We start from the raw sequence: 27,966 nt of genomic DNA, 5'->3' as shown, positions 1-27,966 counted from the left end.
ATATATACGATAAATTGAAGAACGGTTGAGAGAAGGGAGTTTTTGCTGACAGCTGGCAGTGTCAGACACTTACTGGGTTGTACACAAGAATAAGCCGGTACGACGGTGTCTTTTTTTGTTGTTGTGTAACAGATTATATCCTCATTTCGCCAGGCTAAAATTAGGGTTACAGACTATAATAATAATAACGATAATAATGATAATAATTTTTTTTAAATTATCATTGTTTTTATAATCATCATCATTATCACAATAATAACAGTAATAATAATAATAATAATAATAACAATAATAGTAATAATCGATTGCATTTGTATGATATAGTGATAATCAATACCAGAAAGAAGGCTCTCTATACACTTAGCAATTTATTCCCGACAGATGTCACTACATTCCAGAAAATACTCAGTAGTAACAACGGAAATAAATGGAAGGAATAGAATAGACAACACAAGAGCACCTACCAGCCACCCGCTCAGATCATATGACAGGACACTGACTGTCCTACAGAAAAACCAGAACCTATGAGCATTACAGACCTTAACTCTTTAACCATACAATTTAAAATCACTTTTCCGCGTAATTCTCTCGCGTTTGTGGAAATGCGACCCGACATATTATGTTTTTAAAACTGCTTGTTTCATGTCAAACTGATCAATCATGCATTACCCAGACTTAGAATTCATTTATCTTTGACTTATGGGTCAAACTAAAGGCTTGTTAGCTTGTACTTTTTTTTATTCAGCCCGTACCATAATACAATAATAACTTCGCATCCGACGGAGGTACCGTCCAGCCATGGTTATGGACCTCGACTACCGGAAGCTACCACCGTCAAGACATGGTTAAAGAGTTTTTTAAAATCCACAACAGCACACGGTCAGAGAAAAAAAAAATTTGCTTTACCCTAAACTCTACTGCATACCACGTCATTTATGTCACCTTATAGTACTACTACGTTTCTGTTCTAATTTCCACCTTAAAAAAGAGGTTAGCTCACACAAAAAAAATTTCAGACAAGATGGTTTTGACTGATCTCGAAAAATTATGTGAGGCATCGCGGTGAAATCAGGCGCTCGTCAAAATAATGAAATCAAAGATATCAGCATTTTCCATCCAGTTTGACAATTTCTTTTTTAATTTCTGTTTTTTGGCTTAACCTCTTTTACGTCCATATAAAAACACATTTCCATGTGAATTTTACTGAAAAGCATTGATTAAAGGCACAAAATACGTTTATTTTTCAGTTTTCAAAGACTCTTTAGCAATTGGAGATACCAAACTTTGGCAGCCATTTTCTTGCTAATTTCACCACTGAAACCATGCGACCTTACTTCCTTCAATCGCAAAAATCTCAACTTCTATTCAAGATCTGTGTGTATTTTTTTCATCAAAAGATGGTCAAATGAACAATCTTTAAGATGATAATAATAACTCTAGATGCCCAAAAATTGACGATTGCCTGATTCTACCCCGTTGTAACACATGACTATTTCAAATTTAAAGTTTGCATACATTTGATTTTTTAAAAATAAAGTCCCTTCCTGAGGAAGCCCTCTGCGGTATGACCGCAGCACTACCGTACCAGATGGGCCACCAGTTTCCAGGCAGGCGTGGACCGTGTGTGTGTACTGTCAGATGGGCTGACCGGTGTCCAGGGAAGTTTACCACAGACCGGTGGACTTTCCCCCAGGTGGGTTCGACACTTTTGTGGCCGACTTCTTGTTCTTTTTGTCGTCAAACTGAGCACCTATGAAAAAAAGAAAGCAAAAATGGTATATGTTTTTAGTTAAGAGTTTTACGGTAGGTACTTGAAACAGAATTAGGTCAGATAAGTGCTAAAGATTAGAGGCGTTACAAGAGAGTAACGAACACAAAAAGGTGGAGGAGAGTTTTTAGTTTCAGTAAGTGTTTTACGGCCCTTGCAACACAATAAGGTCATATAAGTGCCGAAGAATAGATGTGTCAAAAGAGAGTAACATACACAAAAAAGTAGGACATAGGAAAGGAGAAAACCACACCAGAGCACCAGCCAACCACCCACAAAATTAGGAAAGATAAATACTAAAGTTGTTTCAGTAAGGTTTCACGGTGCTCGCAACTGCATAAGGTCATATGAGCCCCAAGGGGTGGAGTCAACAGAGAAGTCCAAACCAGGAATCAGGCTTACTCTGCTCACCTGTCTAGCCTCCACAACACAAAGTCTGCCCCAACTATCAAGGCACCCCCCGGAAATAGCAGTTCACAAGAGAGTGACAAACATACAAAAGAAGTAGAGGTAAAATGACGACAGTAAGGATGGGGAAAGAAAAAGCAGCAATTCCCTCTATGTTGTAAAAGTAGAGAATGAGCATGACATTGATAAATCAGCCCATTTAAAATTCTACTGTGCATAAGAACATGTTAATATCCCCCCTTTGGAAAGGCCTAAAGACACTTCAGTCTGTACCACTGCCCTGGGTGGGGGGGGGGGGTAAATGCTAAAGATTAGAGGCGTTACAAGAGAGTAAGAAACACAAAAAAGGAGGAGGAGAGGTTAGTTTTAGTAAGTTTTTATGGCACTTGTAACACAATAAGGTCATAAAAGTGCTGAAGATTACAGGTGTTACAAGAGAGTAACAAACACAAAAAAGTAGGAAGGGAGATAAAGACGAGAGATGTTTGATAGGAAAGAAGAAGCAAACCACACCAGAACACCCGCCAACCACCCTCGGAGCAGGACATTTTCTTTTTATAGTAGAGGTTTTACGGCGCTCGCAACTGCATAAAGTCATATGAGCGCCAAGAGGTGGATGTCAACAGAGAAGTCTTTACAGGGAGTCAGACTTACTCTGCTCACCTCTCTAGCTTCAACAGCACAAAGTCTGTTTCGACTTCCAAGGAAATAGCGGGTCACAAGAGTGTGACAAACATACAAAAGAAGTAGAGGAAATTGATGATAGTAAGGATCAGGAATGAAAAAGCAGCAGTTCCCTGTTGTAGTTTAGGCACAGTTATGAGCATGATATTGTTAGATCAGCCCATTTACAATTCTACTGTGCACTAGAACGAAAAATGTCCCCCCCCCCCACTTTGGGAATGGCCTAAACACACTTCAGTCAGTGGCACCGCCCTGGTGGGTAGAGAGACTCTAAGACAATTGACCACACAATGACCACATGACAACTGACCACAGAAAACAACTACAGGGCAACTGACCACTGAGAGAAAAGGAAGAATCCTGCATGTTGCGCACGCCGCCTCGCGTGGGTCGGCTGAGGAACTCCGGGCCCGGGTCGCTGTGGAAGATCGGGTTCTCCGCACGGCGGTCGGGGGTGCCGGCCCCTTCCGATAGGTCAATGATCGGGCCGGTGTACGGGTCCCGCTCCACTTTGACCGGCGATGCCACCTAGAGGGGGTTAACAAAAAAACACATAGATACATTAATCGTGTGGTGTGCACGAAAGACAAAGTTTTTGTTTTAGTAAGAGTCTTATGGCACTTGCAAAACAAAAGGTCATATACGTGCCGAAGAATAGATGTGTTACAAGAGAGTAACATACACACAAAAGAAGGAGGAGAGACAACGTCGATAGATGTTTGATAGGAAAGAAGGAGCAAACCACACCAGAGCACCCGCCAACCACCCAAACAAAAAACAAAGACATACAGAGACAACGGAAGGAAAGAAAGAGCATGGTAACAGAAATTTCCAATAAGGTAAAGGGAACCCTAAGGTAAAAGGAAAGACAAAACTAAATAACTGAAATATTTTTTTACCGTTGGAGTTTTTAACACCCTCCATCAACGCAGTTTAGATAATTTAGGAAGCACGCTTAAACCCTGCCTGTCAGAGCCAATGTGGCTTAAGAGGGATACAACATCCCGTCAGAAAGATACGAGATATCTGATAAAAATTCTACCCATACAGAAATTGATTTTATAAGGTCTTTGGAGTGCTACGGCAAAGCTCCTAACAGCTACACCGTAGACACTGATCTAAACAAAAGAGGGAAATAAACAGCACAATCGCCTGGAATTTACAATAGAGGGGCAGGGGGAGAGCATTTGTTTGTTTGAGGAAAGAGGAGCACATTGAGACAATAAAAGTCATTTACGGCTTGAAAAAACAGGACAGATTGATGGAAACAACAAGGGAACTTTACTTTACTTTACTTTTCCGATCCAGCGGCCATTTGGGTTCTAGCCCTTCGGTCTGGACAACAAGGGAAAGAAGCAGGACCTCTGGAAACCCCCGAAACCTGGGTTAGCCCAATTGTCCTTAAAAGCGACCAAACACCATCTACACAGGTGTGCAATGCAAAAAAGACGACTCACCTTGTTCCTCATGGGCAGACGGCCGTAGACAAACTGAGCATTGGGTGGGGTGGGCACAAACTTTCCGTGACCTTCCGTGGCCTTGACCTGGCGATGTTTTTAGTTTTAGTAAGTGTTTTACGGCACTTGCAACGCATTAAGGACATATAAGTGCCAAAGATTAGAGGTGTCACAGTTTTTAAATTTTAGTAAGTGTTTTACGGCACTTGCAATACATTAAAGACATACAAAAGTGCCGAAGATTATAGAGGTGTTACAGGAGAGTAACAAACACAAAAAAGAACTTAAAGAAGGAGGTGAGATAAAGATGGTAGACGTGTAATAGGAAAGAAGGAAAAAACCACACAGGAGCACCCGCCAACCACCCACTGACCTGGCGAGAAGAGCAAGAACAAATCTTCACTGTACGGTAAAAAAGTAAATGTGCGGCAATATCAAGAAATCAGGTACTCGTCAAAGTAATGAAATCGAAAAGACTGACATTTTTTCACCTGATGGGCAATTTTTATCAATTTTTTGGTTGTTCTGAGCTCCACAACTTTTATGTTCATTTAAAAACACATTCCTGTGTGGATTTTACTATTTAACAAAAAGGATCAAATGAACAAAATATGTAAATTTGCCCTTTCCAAGGACTAAAGCTTGGAAAGTTACCAAACTTTGAAGCCATTTTTTTTTCACTTATTATTTTACCTCTGGCACCAGGCAACCCCTACCTTCTTTAAACACAAATATTTTGCCTTCTACCCAAGATAAATTTGTTGGGTATTTTTTTCCATCAAAAGCAAGGCCACTGAATGGGCATGGTGTGACAAGAAAAAAACTAAGGTGATTTTAGAGTCAATACCCATCACATGAACAAAAGGAAACCATATACTCTTCCATCTATAATAATAATAATAATAATATACAAGAAGAAGAAGAAGAAGAAGAAGAAGAAGAAGAAGAAGAAGAAAACCAAAAAGTATACTAAGAAGAAGAAGAAGAAGAAGAAGAAGAAGAAGAAGAAGAAGGAGGAGGAGGAAGAGAAGAAGAAGAAAACGGAAATTCAAGCACGATCAACTGTGGTTCACGAACCTCCCCGTTATCAACGGCGATCTCTCCGCGGGTGATGACGTATTCCGCCACGCCGTGACACGTCATGCCCTCGAAGATGTTGAAGTCCACGGCCTGGTGGTGCGTCTCTGCGCTGATGGTGCGGGTCGTCTCACCGTTCCAGATGATGATGTCAGCATCTGACCCCTCCGCTATTCTTCCCTATACACAATCAAATAAACAGAATTTTTTTTTTGATTTTTTTTTTTTTAAGTTTTTTAGTTTTAGTAAGAGTTTTACGACACTTGCAACACAATAAGGTCATATAAGTGCCGAAGAATAGACGTGTTACAAGAGAGTAACATACACAAAAAAGAAGAAAGAGATTTTTTTGTTTCAGTAGAGGTTTTACGGCGGACACAACTGCATAAGGTCATATGAACACCAGAAGATTAGAAGTGTCACAAGAGAGTAACAAAAAGAAAAAAGAAGAAGGGGAGATAAAGACGACATATGTTTGATAGGAGAGAAAGAGCTAACCACACCAGAGTACACGCCAACTACCCGCATTTTAAGTTAGAGTAAATAAAAGCACATCAACACAATAAAAGTCATTCAGAGCAGAGAAGCCAAGACAGACAGCAACAACAGGGGGAAAGAAAAGAAACGGGACCTACCAGTGGCGCCCTCTATTCACCCACCAAATAAACAGGGCTCAATTAATTAGTTTTAGTAAGAGTTTTACGGCACTTGGAACACAATGAGATCATATAAGTGCCGAAGATTAGAGGTGTTACAAGTGAGTAACAAACACAAAAAAGGAGGAGGGGAGATAAAGACGATAGATGTTTGATAGGAAAGAAGGAGCAAACCATACCACAGCACCCGCCAACCACCCACGAAGTAGGAGAGATAAGGACGACGGACATTTCATAGGAAAAAAGGAGGAAATCACACCAGAGCACCCGCCAACCACCCACTTTTTAAGTTTGAGTAAATAGAAGCATATCCACACAAAATCAGTCATTCAGTGCAGGGATGAAGCCAAGACAGACAGCAACAACAGAGGGAAAGAAAAGAGATTGGACCTACCAGTGGCGCCCTCAATTCACCCGCCAAACAAACAGGGCTTAACACTTTGCCATCGCAAGGCTCATATAATAAAAACCCTTGCCATTAAGAGGCAAAGGCATTTTGGGGAAAATCCAAAGAAACTGGGTGGTAAACATCGCCGATCGGCGAGATGTGACGGCTAATCATGGATGTGGTTTGATAATGCACCATCTCCTCGTTCAAATTTGAGTTACGTCGGTGGCCTAGAGATTAGACTCTCAGGCTCGCAGTCATTAAGTCGTGGGTTCAGATACCGTCAGGGGCCCGATGTTGTGTCCTTGGGAAAGGCACTTTACATAAATTTTCCTCACATTACCTAGGTGGGAATGGGTACCTGGCTAAAGACTGTGAAAGATCTTGTCAGTTTGTTAGTGTTTGAGCGAGTGAAATCCGAAGCTAGCACTGTATGCTTCCGAGGAAGTCAAAAATGTTTCTGAGTGTTCTAGGGTCTGCTGGGGTAATTACAGTAGAAAAAATCATTGAGCATGCTGTAGAGTGGGGAAATGCAAATTCTTTCAAAGATAAGTTTTAGTAAGCGTTTTACGGCACTTGCAACACAATAAGGTCATATAAGTGCGGAAGATTAGAGGTGTTACAAGAGAGTAAAAAACAAAAAAAAGGAGGTGAGATAAAGACAATAGATGTTTGATAGGAAAGAAGCAGCAAATCACACCAGAGCACCCACCAACCACCCACATTCACCTTCTTAGGGTAGACATTGAACACTTTGGCGGCAGTCGTACTTGTGACAGCGACGTAGCGACATGGGTCCATCTTTCCTGAATGCTGTGAAAAAGAAATACAAAATCCTTTGAAATCCGTACCAGGGTTGAGTATATTATTATTAAAAGTTCTATGGCACTATCAAACAAAATCTGCACGAGAAAATTTGAGCAAAAACATATAACAAAGACTTTATTAACCTAAAAATCAAAAGTTGTCGACTTTGATAGATTTAAATGTTTTAATGAGAAAAAAAAATAGAGAAAATTTGTTAAGCTTATAGCGACAGCTTCAAAACATTACAGCTCCATGTATCCACAATGCTGGGGGAAAAAAAGAGAAAAATCTGTAGAAAACTGAAGAGAAGAACTAGAGCAGAAAAGTAATAAATAAGATGTTATAACTTACAAGTCAAAACTTGTATATTTTGATAGACCTATTAAAATTTACAATAATCCAAAAAAGCTTATGACAATGAGGCAAATTTGAACTGAGTTATCCGACAAGAAAAGCCCTTTGAGCCTTGACCTCCTGAGGCTACGGTGCCCCTCTGCCTGAGCTCCTGAGGCTACGGTGCCCCTCTGCCTGAGCTCCTGAGGCTACGGTGCCCCTCTGCCTGAGCTCCTGAGGCTACGGTGCCCCTCTGCCTGAGCTCCTGAGGCTACGGTGCCCCTCTGCCTGAGCTCCTGAGGCTACCGTGCCCCTCTGCCTGAGCTCCTGAGGCTACGGTGCCCCTCTGCCTGAGCTCCTGAGGCTACGGTGCCCCTCTGCCTGAGCTCCTGAGGCTACGGTGCCCCTCTGCCTGAGCTCCTGAGGCTACCGTGCCCCTCTGCCTGAGCTCCTGAGGCTACGGTGCCCCTCTGCCTGACCTCCTGAGGCTACGGTGCCCCTCTGCCTGAGCTCCTGAGGCTACCGTGCCCCTCTGCCTGAGCTCCTGAGGCTACCGTGCCCCTCTGCCTGAGCTCCTGAGGCTACCGTGCCCCTCTGCCTGAGCTCCTGAGGCTACCGTGCCCCTCTGCCTGACCTCCTGAGGCTACCGTGCCCCTCTGCCTGACCTCCTGAGGCTACCGTGCCCCTCTGCCTGAGCTCCTGCGCAATATATATATTACTATCATTCACATCATCGTCAGAATCCCATTCTATATCCCACTCAGGGTAGTCCTTGGCATTACCAGCATCTGTTTTTTGGGGGGGTTTTTTGGTAAGAGTTTTACAGTGCTCGCAACTGCATAAGGTCATATGAGCGCGCAGGACACACCAAACATTTTCAGTTGATTGAAAATTTTGAATTTTGCCCGGGTGGCAGCCGAAGCCTACTCTTATCGATTTTAGACCACCAAGGGATCTTTAACTAGCAAAACTTGTACACAGAACCTCCGACAATTTTCGTCTTTGTCCGAGAAGGCTAGGCGTAGATCTTTTCTACCAAAAGAATCAGGGGTGTGGCTGAAAGACAGCAGTCAGAAGGCGCCAAGGAGTAATAGTAGAAAGGCTACAGAAAGTCAGGAGCCCAGAGGAGGGGGCGAAGGAGGTGGTGGCAGAAAGCAGAGATGAAAGCAGACAACAGAACATTGCTAAAGAGCAAGAGAGGAGGTGAAAGGAGACAATTTTAGAGAAGTAAATTTTTCGGTCACTACCCGGATTCGAACCCGGGACCTTTGAATGAGCTGCGAACACCTTAGCCTCGAGGCCACGAGAGCCCCTACCAGCATCTATTTCAGAAAAATGTTCAAAATAACTAATAAAGTCTTGTGTAGTAAACACGGTTTCCAGTGCACGTTTTGTCACAGACGTGCCGGGTTGAGGAAAGGGTTTCCCTCACCACTGTGCTGGTGGCTGGGCATACGGACAATTTTACATGTACTAGGGCTCAAAAGGTTTACAACTAAACTTTTCCACGCAAATTTTAAGATCACGCTGTGGCAGATATGTACCTCCAAAAACAAAGAAAGAAAGATATAAAAGAAGTTTTTTACCATCTGGCATAAGACTATTGTCAGAATAAGCATAATGTGTATTGCTCTTTACAGTATGTATCTACGAGTATATAACTCCAGAGGTCTTGTAATCAAATTCCTGCATGTGGTTGAACGATGCATTTAATGTGATATGTACATTTTGTCAGCTTTACTTCTCTTTTCATGTTGAATTTTAATGAGGGTAATATATATTTTAGATTTTTTATGTATATTTGCATGTGTTTTTACGGTCCTGTACAGCCAAGAAATATTTCCCTATCCGATAATAAAGTATTATCTTGCCTTATCTTATCTTACTTTTATGGTGTCGCAAATGGTTAAAAAGAATCAATAAAAGGAATGAAACACAGAATGTCACTGGTTGGAATTCAGTAATTGTATTTAAGAAAAAAACCTAAATGATATAATATATGAGGCGTGCAGACAAAATGAGTAACTTCTTGCAGTTCATGTATGGAGATGATATCGGCCAAATATCAACAAGCAAGTGAAATTTGTAGATGTTCAACTAACGCCACTATCTTCAAGTTTAACATGACTTTTATTCTTTTTTTTTTGGTAAGTGTCTTACGGCGCTCGCAACGGCATAAGGTCATATGAGAGCGCGGGACACACCAAACATTTTCAATTGGTAGGAAACTTTTTATTTTGCACGGGCGGCGGCCGAAGCCTACTCATTGATTTTCATGTCGTTTATGATTTCATACTAATAAATTGTAAAATCACTATAAACCTATAAATCTGATGAATCTATATCCATAACTCTAATATCCAAGAAGTAATTCATGTTGTCGGCTCACTTCATATATATATATATATATATAAAAAGAGAGAGAGAGAGAGAGAGAGAGAGAGAGGGAGAGGGAGAGAGAGAGGGAGAGGGAGAGGGAGAGGGAGAGGGAGAAGGAGAGGGAGAGGGGGAAAGGGAGGTAGGGAGGTAGAGAAGGAGGGAGAGAGAGAGGAAGGAGGGAGAGAGAGAGAGAGAGAGAGAGAGAGAGAGAGAGAGAGAGAGAGAGAGAGAGAGAGAGAGAGAGAGAAAAAGAGAGAGAGAGAGACAGAGAGAAGATAAATATTTTGTTGATACTCACCACTCCTTTCTCCCAAATGATAGACATGCGATCCTCGACTCCATTCACTCCGTTGGGAATACGTCTGAAATCATCTTTGCCGAGAGCTTTCTGATTGGTATTGAAAGTACAGTTGTCTGTGCCGGTCAGCTGGAGGTCATCACTGGGGACAGAAACAAACACATTGGTCAGTAGTGCTGTGTCGAGCGCGCTCGAGCGCTCGTTACTCGCAAGCAGCACCCTTCTCCAGCCACTCAAGCGGTACAGACATCGCTCTGTACACGGTTGCTCAAGTAATACTCAACCATCAGTGCCCGAGCGAGAGCAGTGTTCCAACAGTGTCTCCGTCTCCTTTTAGTTCTTGTAAATGTTTTACAGCACTTGCAACACAATAAGGTCATATAAGTGCCGAAGATTAGAGGTGTTACAAGAGAGTAACAAAGACAAAAAAGAAGGAGGGGAGATAAAAGACGATAGATATTTGATAGGAAAGAAGAAGCAAACCACACCAGAGCACCCGCCAACCACCCACAGTGTATCCGTCTCCTCCCAATGAAAGAAATAACAAAGTGGGAAAGACAAGAAGTAGGACCTACCAGGGGCGCCTTCTAACTATCCACATTATGAAATAGGAGAAACATTTCACGAGATTGGAAATGTTTGTTTTGTTTTTTATTTGAGTAAAAATAATCACATCAACACAATAATGGTCATTTAGAACTGGGAAAAGTAAGACAGACATACAGAAACAACAGAGGGAAAGTAATAATAATAATAATGATTATAATAACAGTTAAAATAGTAATAATAATAAAATTCATAACAATAAAAAAAAGGATTATAATAGACAGCATTTGTATAGCGCAAATTTTTGCTCAACAGTAAGCTCTAGGCACTTTAAATTAAAAAACAGGACCTACCAGTGGCACCCTCCAACCACCCACACATGACGAAATAGGATAGACATTTCCAGAGAGTGAGTGGACACACACTCGATACATACTTGGCCAAAAGATCCATGAGGTAGCCCGGGGTGGTCGGGTCAGCTCGGAGCGGAGGGCCCATGACGTAGGCTGCAGCATGGTGCCAGCACTGGTCAAAGTGGTGGCTTCCGTCCGTGCCCAGACCGGCCGCGGTGGGCTCGCCAAACACGATCTTGCCTGGACAGACAGAGGCAGACATGGGAGATAATTATTTTTCTTTTTACCAAGAGTTTTACGGGGATTGCAGCTGCATAAGGTCATTATGAGAGCGCGAAACACAAGTTGGTTGCATTCACAACAGTTCACTGCACGGCTTGGTTTTGGTTAATGATCAAATTAAATGCTCACTAATGTGTCACGACGTGGTGGAAGTAGGCATTAACTTTTAGGCATTTGGGATTATCAGTTTATCTCAATACCTGTTCATTTCCCTTGCTTTTGGAGAAAAAAAAATATTCATTTATGTTGAATAGAAGTCGAAATATTTTCAATTGAAGGAGGTCAGAGTCGACAGGTTTTAGAGGTAAAATTAGGGAGAAATGGCCACCCAAGTTTGGTAACTTCCATAGCCTGAGAGTCCTCTGAAACTGAAAATTTACATTTTTTGTGCTTTCAATCAACGTTTTTCAGTAAAATTCACAAGAAACAATGTTTTTATACGGACATAAAAGGATTTGAGCCAATAAAAATAAAAAATTCGATAACAATTTCCTACCGGGTGGAAAAATGCCTGTTTCACCGATTTTGTTATTTTGACAAGCGCTTGATTTCAACACGATACCTCCCAATTTTTCTAGCACAAACCTTCTCTCCTGGCTTTGCTGACCACGTTGGCCGAAGGTTTGCTCATGACATGCACCACGTACAGCGGAGATCCGGCCTCGTTAGCAATGGTCACAGCACGTTGGGTCGCCTCTTCCTCCACCTGGCCCAGAGAGTTGGGAGTTTTTAGGAAGAGTTTTACAGCATTTGCAATACAATTAGGTCGTATAAGTGGCGAAGATTAGTGTTGTTACAACAGAGTTTTTTTTGTTTCAGTAGAGTTTTATGGCACTTGCGACACAATAAGCTTACATACGTGGCAGAGATCAGAGGTTTTAGGAAGAGTTTTCATTTTAGTAAGTGTTTTACGACACTAGCAACACAATAAGGTCATACAACAGTCGAAGATTAGAGGTGTTACAAGAGAGTAACAAACATAAAAAAGAAGGAGGAGAGATCAGGACGATAGTTGTTTGATAAGAAAGACGGAGCAAACCACACCAGACCACCCGCCAACAACCCACAAGTAAGTGTTAACAGAATTTGCAGAACAACCAGGTCAAACAAGCGCCGAAGATTAGAAATGTTACAACAGAGTTTTTTGTTTTAGTGTTTTACTTCGTTACCATCATCACCATCACCATCCCCATTACCACCAACTAAACAATTCCCCTTTTCCTTCTTTTTTGTTTTTCGTGTTTTTCTTGAAACATAACAATTTGCACAATGTCAACACATTTTTACGTAACCTGCAAGTATCGGCACCATAATCAGGACACAGGACAACCCCCCCCCCACCAATTTATTTAACTGCACTTGCAACACAATTAGGTCATATAAGTGCCGAAGATAAGAGGTGTTAGAAGAGAGTAACAAACACCAAAAAAGGAGGAGAGATAAAGATGACAGATGTTTTAGTTTTAGTAAGAGTTTTACGACACTTGCAACACAATAAGGTCAAAGATTAGAGGTGTTACAAGAGAGTAACAAACACAAAAGAGAAGGAGGAGAGATTAGGATGATAGTTGTTTGATAGGAAAGAAGGAGCAAACCACACCAGAGCCACCCGCAACCAACCGCCCATTCCCTCGCAGCCCTACAAACTTCAACACATGTTAAGGACCACCTTGACAGACACCCTGACTTTTTTTTAAATCTGAAAAAAAAAGACAGCAAGGTATTTTTCTAAATTTTTTGGCTCTGAAAGTGGTAATGAGTTACCAATGCGTACTGCAAAGCTCCGTAAAGGGGCAGAACCACCACGCGCAATACGGAAATCTTCTGGGAATTTTAGCTAAATTTGCTGCTTTTTCATCGATTTGTGAGCGACACCATGGACATTCCTCAGTTAATATTTCTGGTGCACGTCATAAACGGACAAACGGTCTCGAACAGTGCTCACTTTGGTGACAATATAAGCCGCCGTTTGCACAAAATTCAGTATCGCATCAACATGCCACCGAGACGAAAGCTGAAAGACTTCGATCGTGCCAGGGCTATGGAAGGAGTTGGAGCCCGAGAAGTTGCCAGAAGGCTTGCAGTGTCACACTCGGCTGTCATTGTCCACCTGTGGCAGTGCCATCAAGCCACTGGATCAATCCAAGAACGCTCACGTGCAGGTCGACCCCAGAAGACCACACAGAGTGTTTGCAAGTGGTCCTTAACTTATGTTGAAGCCTGTAGAAGCACACACCACAGCAGCTCTAAGTCTTACCTCCACCGGACGACACTGCAGATGTCCCTCCGGTCCTGTGATTCCTTGGTCAATCATCTCAGCCGATTTCTGGTGAAAAATAGTCAAATGATAAATATTTTGTTTAGTTTAGTTTAGTTAAAGTTTTACGGAGCCCGTAACTACATAAGGCAAATGTTTTTACTTGTTAGTTTTAGTAAAACTTTTACGGAACTTGCAACACCATAAGATCATATAAGTGCCGAAGATTAGAGGTGTTGCAAGAGAGTAACAAGCAAAAAAGAAGGAGGAGAGATAAAAACGATAGATGTTTAAAAGGAAAGAAGAAGCAAACCACACCAGAACACCCGCCATCCACCCACATTTCTGGTGAAAAATGGCGAAATGGTAAATGTTTTGTTTAGTTTAGTTAAGTAAGAGTTTACGGCGCCCGTAACTGCATAAGGTAAATGTTTAACGCCCCTATCATTACTATCCGGTTATTCAAGAGGTGGGACATCCCAGCTATCTCAGAAAAAAAGGACTAAGCTAAAATTTAATAGGAGTTTGTGTAAAGTGTCTGTCTCTAGGACACATTGTCGGACCAAGCTGAGACATTTTGGTGTGTTTGTTGCTCTCTTTTTTGTTTTGTTTTAGTAAGTGTTTTACAGCACTTGCAACACAATAAGGTCATATAAGTGCCGAAGATTAGAGGTGTAACAAGAGAGTAACAAAAACAAAAAAGAAGGAAAAGAGATCAGGACAATAGATGTTTCATAGGAAAGAAGAAGCAAACCACACCAGAGCACCCGCCAATCACCCACTGCTCTCTATTAACACAAAAAAAGGAGAGATAAAGGCGATAGATGTTTGATAAGAAAAAAGTAGCGAACCACACCAGAACACTCAACAACCAACCACTCTCAGAGGATCAAGATTATTGGAAACCAAGGCTCCAAGAATAAAAGAATTAAATTTTTTTAGTAGAGGTTTTATGGTGCTCGCAACTGCATAAGGTCATATGAGCGCTAGAAGATTAGAGGTGTTACAAGAGAGTAACAAACGTAAAAAAGAAGAGAAGTTAAGGACGATAGATGTTTGATAGGAAAGAAGAAGCAAACCACATCAGAGCGCCAACCACCCCAAAAAATTCTCCAAATACTCGTATCAAGACAGAAAAACTCACAATTGCAATGAGGTGTCCATTCTCCGCGTGCACCATGGGAAGAGCTCCCAGCTCCCGGCAGACCTTGAAACATTTGTAGATCTCGGGATCCTCCAACATCATGACGTCTTTGTAGGCCATGAACACTTTGTACGAGTTGACACCTTGACCACGGGTACAAAAATAACTTTCAAAACCCATTTGTTTGAGTTACGAAAAGAGATTTAATTTTAGTGAGAGTTACAGTTTAGTCTTAGTAGAGTTTTTAATGGCGCTCGAAACTGCATAAGGTCATATGAGGGCCAAGGGGTGGATGTCAACAGAGTAGTCCTTTTAGGGAATCAGACTTACTCTGCTCAACTGTCTAGTTTCAACAGCACAAAGTCTGCTTCGACTATCAAGACACCGCGGAAATAGCGGGTCACCAGAGTGTGACAAACATACAAAAGAAGTAGAGGGAAAATGACGATAGTAAGGATGAGGAAAGAAAATGCAGCAGTTTCCAGTTGCAGTACAGGCACAGTTATGAGCATGACATTGATGAATCAGCCCATTTACAATTACAATTCTACTGAGTATAAGAACTCGAGATGTCAATGTCCCCGCCCCCTTTGGGAATGACCTAAAGACACTTCAGTCAGTAGCACCGCCCCGGGGGTAACCCATTTGTTTGAGTTACGTGAAGAGATTTAGTTTTAGTGAGACTGCATTTTCAACACATTTAGGTCATATAAATGCAGAAGATTACAGGTGTTACTACTAGAGAGTAATTTAAAAAGAAAGAAAAGGAGGGGCAATAAAGACAACTGTCATTTGATAGGAGGAAAGGAATTAGTTTAGTAGAGGTTTCACAGTGCTCGCAACTGCATAAGGTCATATGAGCGCCAGAAGATTAGAGGTGTTACAAGAGAGTAACAAAAATAAAAAAGAAGAAGGGGAGATAAGGACGATAGATGTTTGGTATGAAAGAAGGAGCAAACCACACCAGAGCACCCGCCAACCACCTGCTTGAGTTACGTGAAGAGATTTAGTTTTAGTGAGAGTTTTACTGCATTTTCAACACATTTAGAACATATAAATGCAGAAGACTACAGGTGTTACTATCAGGGGCGAAGGCTGACTTGTTTGACAGGGTAATCAAAGTGAAACGGGACCAGATATGGCCTGTAGATATGACACAAGAATCTTACTCGAGGCGGCGACTCTGAGTTGTGAATGAAAACAAATCCGGAATTCATATTGTATGTTCAATGTTCAACCGCCAAAATAATCGGGAAAGTATCTTATTAATATCAGTTCCAACTAAAATTAAATTTAACTTTAGATGTGAATACATAAACACAAAGCAAAGAAGCAGAGACGTCAGTACTAGATCTATATGTTATAGATCTACAAGTGAGTCTAACTCTTTGGTAGAACATGACAATTATCATTTTTTAAATTTTACATTTGGCTGTTTTTGTTAGCCTTTCGCGGCCAGGAGCTGGTGTCATAATCGAGGTCACGATCTGATTATAGGACGGTAAAAAGTCGAGGAAAAAAAGCAAGCACTTGCAACAGTGAAGAGATTGTTAGGAGTTAGTTCCCCTCACATTTGTGAGGTAGACTCGACCAGTGTTAGTTAGCTTACCTAATCAGGGCTTGAGATTGATTATAACTGTGACCCCAAAGGGGTGAACAGGGTATATGTGGCAATGAAACAGCTTAGACTGCTATGCACATGTTCCCTTCAACTATATTGGTGGACTCTTCCAGCCTCACTTTAAGCTTACTTAATCAAAGCTTGCGACTGCTTATGGAGTGGCCCGAGAGGGGTGAGGAGGCTATTTCTGTGGCCGTGAAACCGTTTTGAATGTTAGGCATACTGTTCATTGTTGATTACGAACGTCTTTTGACATTTAATTTAAGAGGTTTACGTTTATGGATGAATTTGACAGCGACAATGTTTCAAAATTAGGAAGGGAAGCAGTGATTATTTGATTATATAGACGCTTCGCCCCTGGTTACTACTAAAGAGTAATATAAAAAGAAAGAAAAGGAGGGGCGATAAAGGAAACATTTGTCTCATAGGAAAGAAAGAGCAAACAACACCAGAGCACCCAACCAAGCAACGTTGGAAACAACAACAACAACAACAACAACTCTTCGTCAAACAGAGAGTGTAATCAACTTTACCTGTCCCCGTCGTTTTATTTAAGAAAAATTCTGAAATTATGCAAACTGAGCCCAAAAAATTTGAAATTATGTTGTTTTTTTGTTTTTTTAAATAGCAGAGGGTTTTACGGTGCTCGCAACTGCATAAGGTCATATGAGCGTCAAGGGGTGGGTGTCAACAGAGAAGTCTTTACAGGGAATCAGACTTACTCTGCTCACCTCTCTAGCTTCAACAGCACAAGGTCTGCTTCAACTATCAAGGCACCCCGGAAATAGCGGGTCACAAGAGTGTGACAAGCATACAAAAGAAGTAGAAGAAAATGACAATAGTAAGGATCAGGAAAGAAAAAGCAGCAGTTCCCTGTTGCAGATCAGGCACAGTTATGAGCGTGACATGAATCAGCCCATTTACAATTCTACTGTGCTTGAACGAGAAATGTCCCCCCTTTGGGAATGGCCTAAAGACACTACAGTCAGTGGCACTGCCCCGGGGGCGAAAAAATGATCAAATTTTGCTAAATTAAGCGGGGTGCATAAAACCACGGGGACAACTTTACCTCTATCCTGGGACAAGGTCTGCATCTCCTGGGCTACCTGGTCTCCCCACCAAGTGACCGCCACATGCAGCCCGTAGTCACAGCACACTCTGGGGTCGGCCCAGCCGCGCCATTTCTCAAAGGCCTCCAGGAGAGATTCGTTCTTTTGAGGGATCACAAAGTCGACTGGGAAGAGTAACAAAAGAGATTTTTTTTTTTTAAGAAGAAAAAAATGGGGAAAAAAAGGTTACTGCATTGGTTTTTAGTTATAGTTTTAGTAAACGTTTCATGACAGTTGAAATACAATATGGTCATATAGGTGCAGAAGACAAGGTAGTAGTAGTAGTATAGGATTTTACGGCGCTCGCAACTGCTAAGGTCATATGAGCGCGCAGAGATGCTACAAAAGAGTAACAAACACAAAGAAGAAGGACAGATAAAGACGATAGAAAACCACACCAAAGCACCCGCAAACAACCCACATGGCATTGGATAAATTCCTTTTCAAAAATTGGTGAAATAGTATAGGTTTAGTTTAGTTTCTGAAAGAGTTTTACGGCATTTGCAACCCAATAAGGTCATATAAGTGCCGAAGAATAGATGTGTTAAAAGAGAGTAACGTACACAAAAAAAGGAGAGATAAGGACGATAGACGTTTGATAGGAAAGAAGGAGCAAACCACACCCGAGCACCCACCAACCACCCGCATAGTATAGGTTTACCACCCCTATCAACACTATAATGTTATTTAACTTAGAGGCGGAACTTTCAAGTTTAACATCTATCTTAGAAAGGTCCCGCCGAAAGGACCAAGCGAAATAAGAAATTCATATAAAAAGACTTTCCGAAGGACACAATGCCAGACTGAGCTGAGGTTCAAATCCCCGAACACGCAAACAGAAACAAAGGGTTACTACATCGACTAAAAAGTCCCTTTCAACAATGTAAAGTTATTAAAATTATCAACCTCTAAATCAAACGTCCATCTTTGACAGGATCCAGCCAAGTAAGAGGAGAAACTTTATTTTATTAGGAGGGCGGGATCTCCGAGAAGAGACTGGCACACAATGAGTTAAGAACATTCCAGAACTCACTGATCATGGTGGTGCCTCCAGCCAGAGCCGCCCGGGTGCCGCTGTAGAAGTCGTCTGCCGACACCGTGCCCATGAAGGGCATCTGGAGGTGGGTGTGAGTGTCGATGCCACCTGCACACAAGACAATAATGGGTTTTTAGTTTTAGTAATAGTTTTACAGCAACTGCAACACAATCAGGTCATATTTAAGGGAAAAAGATTAGAGTTTAGTTTTAGTAACAGTTCTACGGCACCTGAAACACAATCAGGTTATATTTAAGTGCAAAAGATTAGAGGTGTTACAAGACAGTAACAAACACACACAAAAAAAGGAGGAAGCAGAGATAAGGACGATAGAGGTTGCAACACAATCAGGTCATATTTAAGTGATCAAGGTTAGAGGTGTTATAAGACAGTAACAAACACAACAAAGAAGGAGAGAGAGAGATAAGGACGATAGAGATTTATTAGGAAACAATGAGCAAACCACACCAGAGCACCCATCGACCATCCACACTTGCAACTCAATCGGGTCATATTTAAGGAACGGAGATTAGAGATGTTACTAGAGCGTAACATTCAAACAGAAGAAGGTGAAGGAGGAGAGAAAAAGACAATAGATGATTGATAAGAAAGAAGAAGCAAACAACACTAGAGCACCCACTAACCACCCACTCATACACAGACAATGTTTTAAAAAGTTCATTGAGTAAAACTAAACTTAAATTAAGTAGATGTTTTACAGTATTATCGACACAGTTTTGGTCACTACAGCCCACAAAATGGAAGTTATATCAAACAATGGCCTATCCAACTATTCATTTTATTCTACAAAAGTAAACTTGTGCCCTTCATCCGAGATTTACATGACCAAATATGCACAATCAGTGATGTTATAGGGGTTGCCATGACACCTTAAGTGAAAGGTGCTTCTAACATATTTTACAAATGGAGGGTTGAATTTACCCCTACTGTTCATTGATTTAATGCCTCACCCTCCCCCCCTCTCTCTCTCTTTCTATAAAGACATACAAACATAACATTTTTCCCCGCAACACAAGTATTTTCTTTCTATCTTATTCTACAAATTTCAAACTCATGCACTCCATGACTGCCTACCCATCAGAGATGTTTTAGTAATCGGCAAACAAAAAACTAATAATCTGGCTTAAAGAAATTCTTAATATTACGCCCATGGATACTCTTCTCCCCTGAAGTGTACAGCACAGGGGTGGTAGTCAAGTATAATTATGTAACGAAAATCAAGGTGTGATATAAAAAGAGGTCTTCATGGGCCTTTTACAGCTGAGTTTAGAAAAAAAAAAGGAAAAGGAGGGGGGGGGAGTATCTCCATTTGCATAATTAATTAAAATATTGCTGAGTTTAGACAAAAAGGGAAAAAGGTAAGGGGGGAGGGAGTACCTCAATTTGCATAATTAAAAGAAACCTTGGGAACTACAGAATACGCCACTAGCCTGCGATCCTGATTGCGCATCACAATACACCATGCCACGCATTCACCGTAGCTAATTGTATAAAGTTTCAAACAATGATCTTTTAATAATAATTAATAATAATTGCATTTACATAGCGCATATCCACGCTCAAGAGCATGCTCTAGGCGCTTTACAACTATTATTACCCCAGAAGACCCTCAGAGAACACTCAGAGACATTTTTGGCTTCCGCGGAAGCATACAGAGCAAGCTGCGGATTTCACGCGCTCAACCACTATCAAACTGACAAGATCGTTCACTGTCTATAGCCGGGTACCCATTTCCACCTGAGTGAAGTGAGGAAAATTTGTGCAAAGTGCCTTTCCCAAGGACACAATGTCAGGCCCCTGCATGACGGGATTCGAACCCACCACCTTACGGTTGCGTGTCCGAGAGCCTAACCACTAAGCCACCGATGCCACACAAAAAAAATATTCTCAGATTGGCCTAGGTTGTCTCTAACAACGCAAATTAGGGCTGGAATTTTTCAACACCTAGTCATCCTAATGTATGCCTTACTCCTGGCTTTCGCACTTCTACTGTCTAATGTTTTTCTATGGGGTAAAGAGGCACTGAGTGACTACAAGGGCTCAAAGCAAAGAGGGTGTTAAAGTTGGACAGTTGAAATTTATGTAGTGATGGAGACTGTCCAGGCATCGTGGTTGTTCTCCCCTTATACAGCGGGAAGGTTGGCAGTGGGTTGTGGTAGCCAAAATCTTTTTTAAAATCTAGGGTATTCCGATCATATTTTCGTAAAAATTGAATAAAAATGGTAACAATTCTGACAATTTAATTATGGGCAGCCCTGTCACTCACACATACTTGCTTATCTGCAAATAGGCACATAAAATGTATAATATTATGCTCTAAAAAAAAAAACCCAAAGCAATGACAAAGATCTATTGCCAATAAAAATAATAAGAGTATAACAGAAGGGAATTTGGCAATTGTATTTCCTGACTGGAAACAGAAGATCAGACTTAAATAGATTCGAATAGCTGCACCACGGCAAACTGCAATTGAGCGGTATCATTTGAAACTATCATTATATTATGTGAAGCAGGTAAACTATCATTATATTATAATTATGTGAGACCGGTAAACTATCATTATATTATAATTATGTGAGACGGGTAAACTATCATTATATTATAATTATGTGAGGCGGGTAAACTATCATTATATTATAATTATGTGAGGCCGGTAAACTATCATTATATTATAATTATGTGAGACGGGTAAACTATCATTATATTATAATTTTATGTGAGCTGGGTAAACTATCATTATATTATGTGAGGAGGGTTAACTATCAGAGGTCGGTAAACTGTCATTATATTATGTGAGGAGGGTAAACATCATATGTGAGGTGTGATGAAAAAATGAGTTACTTCTCACGATCCCCGAAAGGAGATACTTGCAGAAAAAAACATCTACACTGGGATCAGAGGGTGCCAGTGCCATTTACTTTATGTTACACGTGTCTTTTTTTTTTTTTCAAATTTCTAGATTGTACAAACTCCACCTACAAATTTGTAAAATAGATGTAAGTCCATGGGGCTGAAACCTAAGAAGTAACTCATTTTGGCAGCATACAAGGGTGAAATGGTATATGTTTAACTCCCCAATCAACACTATTAAATTATTCAAGAGGTGGGACCTCTGAGTTTAACGTCCATCTCCGCAAGGACCAAGCCAAATGGTAAATTCGTGTTAAGTGCCTTTCCCACGGACACAACATTGGACTGAGCTAACGCTCAAACCCCTGAACTTGCAATCTCACGATTACCGGTCCAGTAGCCTATACATTAGGCCACCCACGCCAACTGTCAGCATGCGTTACATATCATAGTAAGATGAAACAGATCGGGAAATTAAGTAATCATACCTGGCATGACAAACTTCCCCTCGGCATCAATGACCCTCGCATCTGCTGGTGTATTCAAGCTGGTGCCCACTTCTCTGTGAAGCAACAAAATATTACATGTTTATTTTCAATTTCGATGGCAACAAGGCCAGAGGGTGACCGAGAAAGACCTGGATAGATTGAGTCAGGGAAACACTAACCACCCACGGCATCCCCCTCACCCAAGCTCTCCGGCTGGCGACAGAGAGACGTCTTTTTCTTCCCGCGACACCAAAAAGGGTATAAGCAGCGGATAAAAGTAAAAGTAAAAGTATTTTCAATTTACATCCTAACTTTAACAGTTAGTACTTAATCCCCAGGCCGTATTATGTGCTCATTACTGCTGGTGACTTTAGTCGCCCACTGAACCAAGCACACTAAGCATCACGCAACAACAAACGGACCCACTGCACTCAAGTAAATACCAAAGAAAGTCACTCTATATGATAGTTGAATGGTGGATGAACCTTTGAATTTCTAAAGTGAGTTTCTTGAGCAGTGAAGGTTTTTAATTTTTTTATAAATTCTACACTGGCTTCAGCATTCTTAAACCCGGGTAGTATTTGAGGGTTTTTCACTATATGAGCCTTCAGTACTGTAAGTGTTAACACATCATGAAAAATGCCATCATTGTCTTTTTCACCCTTGATCAGGCTATACTATAAGCAACGGACAAACACTTGCCACTTTTCCCCTACTCTGGGCTAGCTTCTTGACACTACATCTTTCTCTGTGACTTTTCACATTGCTCCACCTGGTCTCCCATTACACATCGTTCTTTAACTCTTTAAGCCCTGAGTTTTTTCCACCGTTTCCCTGAGTTTTTTCTACGGTCACCTAAACCTAGTGCACTGTGTCTCATTATAACCCCAAAAGCTAGCCTCCCACTTCTAAATAGCTGAAACAAAGGCTTAGTCATTACTAAAAAACTTAGTTCTGGAAGAATTCTGAAAAACAAGCAAAAACTATCACTAAATAAAACGAAAGTTATCACTAGTACTGGATACGCCTAGCGTCCGATGGGGTTCAAAGAGTTAACTCATTTACCCCACAGTTGATTTACAATAAATCTAAGCTAAAATCAAATCCCCCTTCTCCAGTTGAGTGATTATGGCCCCAAGATATTAAAGTTCACATGTAATTGACAGAGTACAATAATTATAATTTAATGGTAAAAACCAATAAATCTTGAGAAACTTCCAAAGTCAGTTAAATTAATCTAAACTCAAGTCACCAGCAGTATACACACCATCTTCGAACAAGCAGGTTTTTATTATTTTGTTCACAGACAACATATTACAAGTTATCTTGAAGTGAAAAAAACCTCAAGCTGTTAATGTAGATTTTCTGACCAGCAGTACAAACTGCTGAGGCTTCACGAATAAGAAATGCTGAAACCAAGGGAGAGATCCCTTCAAGCTGCGCACATCCACAAGTGGAAGTAGAGCTTTTAAATGTTCAAAATATGGCAAACTTTTCTCTGCCAGAATTAGTCTCATCGGCCACAGCAGAAGCCACAAGCCACTGTAACCTTTAATTCTTCAAATTTTTCTATTTTACCAGAGGAATATTCTCCTCTGCAGATGTACTGGTCGTTGTCAAGCATTGACCGACGAGCTATGATGATGATGATGGTGATGCATGTGGCGATGATGAAGACGACGATTTTTATTATCATTATCTTTTTTTATTATTATAATTATCATTATAGCTATCATTATTATCATAAATATTATTATTATTATCACAAACTTACTTGATGATTCCATCCTCGATAAGAACATCTCCTTGAAATGAAAAGTCATCATTAACAATCTGTCCATTTTTGATGAACACGATGTTCTTCTGCAAATAAAAGAATGTAAAGAAAAATCTTGAAAGTGTTGCAAATGCAGGAATAAACAATTCCATAAACAATAAAACTTGGCTTTCTAGGCTCCAATGCCACTGAAAAAAAAACCACCAAAAAAAATGCAAAGGTTTCAGGCTGACATCGACACAATTTAGGTCACTTAAAAGACACACTGCTTCAGCCCAGCTTGTCAGGACCGAGCCGTACCATAATGAGACCCATACGATATCCCTGCAGACAGATACAAATACTTGATTAAAAAACACCTGACCACACGACAATCTTTAACACATCTTAAATGTGCAATAGCGAAGGGCTTCGCACTACACCAAATATACCGATCCAATAACGACTAATTATTAAACAAAATTAAATGACTTTGTGAGGTGGTGCAGTGCTGTAATTTTAATAGTCTGCCTAAAAAATTCAAAGAATTCAAAAGTCAGAAAACAAAACCAAAAAATCAAAATAAGTCATCAAGAGCAAGGAACGGGCCAGAAAAAAAGCTAGAGTCAGAGAAACAGAAAATATGCAGAGATTATCAACAGCTATATAAGAGGGAATTTCTGTTACCCTGAAATAAATATAAAAACTGACCTAATTACCTGGCTTACGGGTCTTTCGGGACCTAGCTGGGTTCAGCACAGCTGGCACAGCTGAAACCTACTTATATATATGTATTAGCCTATGTCTCCTTATGCGCGGCGCAACGAAATGTTTAGTCGCATGCGACAGTCGCAAGAGATGAGTTGCAAGGTGTGAATCACACCACGCCAAAATTTTCAGCAAAAGCGACAAAACTGTCTCCTTATGCGCGACGCAACGTTTAGCCACACATGACTGGCTAAGCCCTCTTGCAACTGGCAATTCACAGAAGGGAGACAGTGGCAAATTTTAATGTCAAGATGGAAAAGGAAGTACAAATTCCGTCAGATGGGAGCTCTACTAGCCACTGACATTTTTTATTCCGTACATGGCCGATCCCGTGTAAGTCCTCCTTCTCCTTCTCCTCCTCCTCCTCCTCTTCCTCCTCCTCCTGTTGTCCATTAAAAAAACAAAACAACAAAATTAGATTCACAAAACTTGTCTTGGGTCAAATTGAAGATGAAACATACACACACACAAACACACACACACTTACCACACACACACACACTACAAACACCACACACCACACATACACACACTTACCAAACACACACACTACACACATCACACATACACACACACTACACCACACCACACATGGCATGTCGACAGGCACTCCTTGACCAGGTATTTTGACCAATGGTGATGCTCTAAATATATCTGTCACACCCCTGGTCTGTCGTGTGCCACGAAACCCTCGATCGCTACATGGACCTATAAAAGGCGACAGTAGCGTGCGACTAGACGTCACGTCGCATCATGTATTTATAGGAGACAGTTTCTTTATAATCTTACTTGATTGACTTTAGAACGGCAAGGACCCCACTCGAGGCGACGTAAGGGCACAAGCCCTTAGAGGTGTTACAAGAGAGTAACAAACACAAAAAAAAGAAGATATCAGGACAATAGATATTTGATAGGAAAGAAGGAGCCAAACCACACCAGAGCACCCGCCAATCACCTACCCCGTATTGTCTGCACTCAGTAACATAACAGCCCACCTGCACATTCTACAACTAACATTAACAGCAGAGAAAGCTAGTCCAGAGAACCTTTTAAACCAGACTTCCACACGATAAGCCCCCAGCTCCTCCACATTTCCTCGTGCTGTAAAGCAAAGTCTCCACGAACCGGTGAGAACAGTCTTATCCTTATCTACCTTCGTGAAACAAACATGTTATCATTGGGCTGGGTTAGACTGCCACACTCCATTCAAGGGTCAAAGGAAAATGCGCTTAGATTACTTCGATTGACAAGACCATAATAGCAGGCATTTTCGTTTGTTTGTTTGTTTGAGCAGAGAGATAAATCGTGGGTGGGTGGCGGGTGCTCTGGTGTAGTTTGTTCCCTTCTTTCCTATCGAACATCTATCACCCTTACCTCCCCTTCTTCTTTTTTTTTTTTTGTTACTCTCTTGTAACACCTTTAATCTTCTGGCGCTCATATGACCTCATGCAGTTGTGAGCGCCGTAAAACCTCTACTAAAACTAAACTAGAGAAAAATCGTCAGCAAAATAATTTACTTTGTGGCTGGAAAAAGCAAGACTTGCTTAATAGCCAGAAATAACAGAGGGAGAGTAAAGAAGTAGGACCTACCAGTGGCACCTTAAACCACCTACAGTCATTCTGTGTCAAAAGCAAAAGAGGAGCAGTTAATTAAGAAGTAGATCCTATTAGAGCACCCTCCTTATTAAACCCTCACACTCATTATTAATTCAAAAAGATGTTTAACTCTTTTGATTCTGGATCGCCATTTAGTGGTGTTTTTGGTACCACATTTCAGCAGTTCGCCACTTCAAGAGGTATTTTTGGGGTAGAGCTTCTATACCAATTTTGTCAACTGCAAGATTTACACCTGGTCCTGTGCTACATTTTGACATCGTATTTTCACACATACGTGCACTGTGTTGTGATTTTCTATCCAATTACAAGTAATTTGAGTGCTCCCATAAACACATCCATCAATATTTGACTGAATCACATAGATAATAACCCTTTTAATTTTTTTTATAATGACACCCTAAAATTTGGATGTGTAAAATTGTGTTAACACTGACTCAAATTTCTTCTGATCAGACAATGAATAAGGAATCCGGAGCAACCACAAGAATGTACTTCATTTCCTTCATCAAGCAACAACAATATCAATTTTTTCTTGCCATTAAAAAAATTTCGTAGAGAGGGTATTTTACAGTGGATAAAGCAAAATGACCTCCTCCACATTTTTCATGAAAAGTTTACAATAGGCCTACTATTAACAAGGGAAGCCTACATCAGAAAGTATGCACATCCACCATCCACTCCCCTATCAAGAGCAAAACTGGACAACGAAAGTAACTTACGAAAATGCCTCTTTGACACAATTTTTATCATTTAGGAGATAGACTGCTTCAACCCTACATGTCAGGGCTGAGTCAGACAGAGTGGGATACAGCATTCCAGCAGAATGACTAAAAAAAACTAAATCCTTGTCCGAAAACTGACAGAAACATTTTAAGCCGCAAGAGCAACCTATCTTAAGCGCAAAGTCAAGTTTAAAAGCTAATGCTAAGACCCAAATTACTCTCCAGTATGTCCAGACTACTACTCTGCGAGTGCAAAGCAAATATTGACTTAGGTGGCAACGGCAAAGACAAACCTCTGAACACGACATTGATAAATCAAACGACTCCTTCAGACCGTAGCGATCCTTCAGACTGTAGCGTGCACTTAGCAAATCTCCAAAAATCCACACAGAATGCAAGAGTTTCTAATTTCGTTTTTTTTTTTTATAACTCAAAGAACAAAGTAACAATAGTCTAAACTTTTAAGTAACAGATGAATTTTAAAATAAAATAGTCTCCCTTTTATAATTGAAGTATCTGATACAGTTTTTTTCGCAGGTTCATTTTTATTTTTAAACAAAATTTAGTTTTATCAAAGTTTTCTCTGAAGCATACTTCTGCCAGCAACAAATAAACTGACGGCGGTTTCAAGTATTTGGAGCACAACTTCACTATCCCATGCAGAATCCTATTTTGGAGTCTCTTTACTTTAGAGCTCAGCTCAGCAAACAGTTGAGGACATCTTTATCTTATGCCACGACGGTGTCACGACAAACAAGGAAGCGCTTCTCTTGACAAGCTCTCCATCTTACCACACTGACATTTTGCCTGCTCAACATAACCATTCAACACACTGCACTAAACGATTTGCACTTTTTCTTGTAACAAAATATAACAGACGGTTTTCAGGAAATATAGTTGGGCACAGATATAACACAAACACGCAGAAAACAGGTAGCCCGTACAATATTTGTCATTCCCTGACTGATAACTTTTTTTAAAATTATGTTATCGGTGAATCCGAATCATGGATGTGTCAAACACATAATTTGTCAATTCCTGATGTGTTGAGTTTGAGTTCTGTCTAGACATGATTGTAGGGAAAAATGAAGTGTTCAAATTGAATGGGGACTCTTCACTTAGGTTTGACATTTTCGCTGTC

General features: G+C 40.8%; 1 protein-coding gene across 1 annotated transcript in view; it reads right to left on the bottom strand.

Annotated features, from left to right (window-relative positions):
* Positions 1-1,337: 1,337 nt before the first annotated feature.
* Positions 1,338-27,966, bottom strand: part of LOC101849417 (dihydropyrimidinase) — a 29,716-nt gene continuing 3,087 nt past the window's right edge. The window contains exons 2-15 of the mRNA XM_005110597.3: positions 23,737-23,825; positions 21,963-22,036; positions 18,601-18,711; positions 17,528-17,692; positions 14,838-14,980; positions 13,694-13,762; positions 12,022-12,142; positions 11,238-11,394; positions 10,256-10,397; positions 7,168-7,251; positions 5,395-5,574; positions 4,318-4,404; positions 3,199-3,388; positions 1,338-1,750 (exon numbers count right to left, since the gene is read on the bottom strand). Coding sequence (XP_005110654.1) covers positions 1,665-1,750; positions 3,199-3,388; positions 4,318-4,404; positions 5,395-5,574; positions 7,168-7,251; positions 10,256-10,397; positions 11,238-11,394; positions 12,022-12,142; positions 13,694-13,762; positions 14,838-14,980; positions 17,528-17,692; positions 18,601-18,711; positions 21,963-22,036; positions 23,737-23,825 — 1,698 coding nt within the window. The 3' untranslated portion in view covers positions 1,338-1,664. The remainder of the gene's footprint in view (positions 1,751-3,198; positions 3,389-4,317; positions 4,405-5,394; positions 5,575-7,167; positions 7,252-10,255; positions 10,398-11,237; positions 11,395-12,021; positions 12,143-13,693; positions 13,763-14,837; positions 14,981-17,527; positions 17,693-18,600; positions 18,712-21,962; positions 22,037-23,736; positions 23,826-27,966) is intronic.

Source organism: Aplysia californica, unplaced genomic scaffold (assembly GCF_000002075.1).
Source record: "Aplysia californica isolate F4 #8 unplaced genomic scaffold, AplCal3.0 scaffold00914, whole genome shotgun sequence".
In the NCBI taxonomy this organism is placed as follows: Eukaryota; Metazoa; Mollusca; class Gastropoda; order Aplysiida; family Aplysiidae; genus Aplysia; species Aplysia californica.
This window is presented reverse-complemented; position numbering and strand designations above follow the sequence as displayed.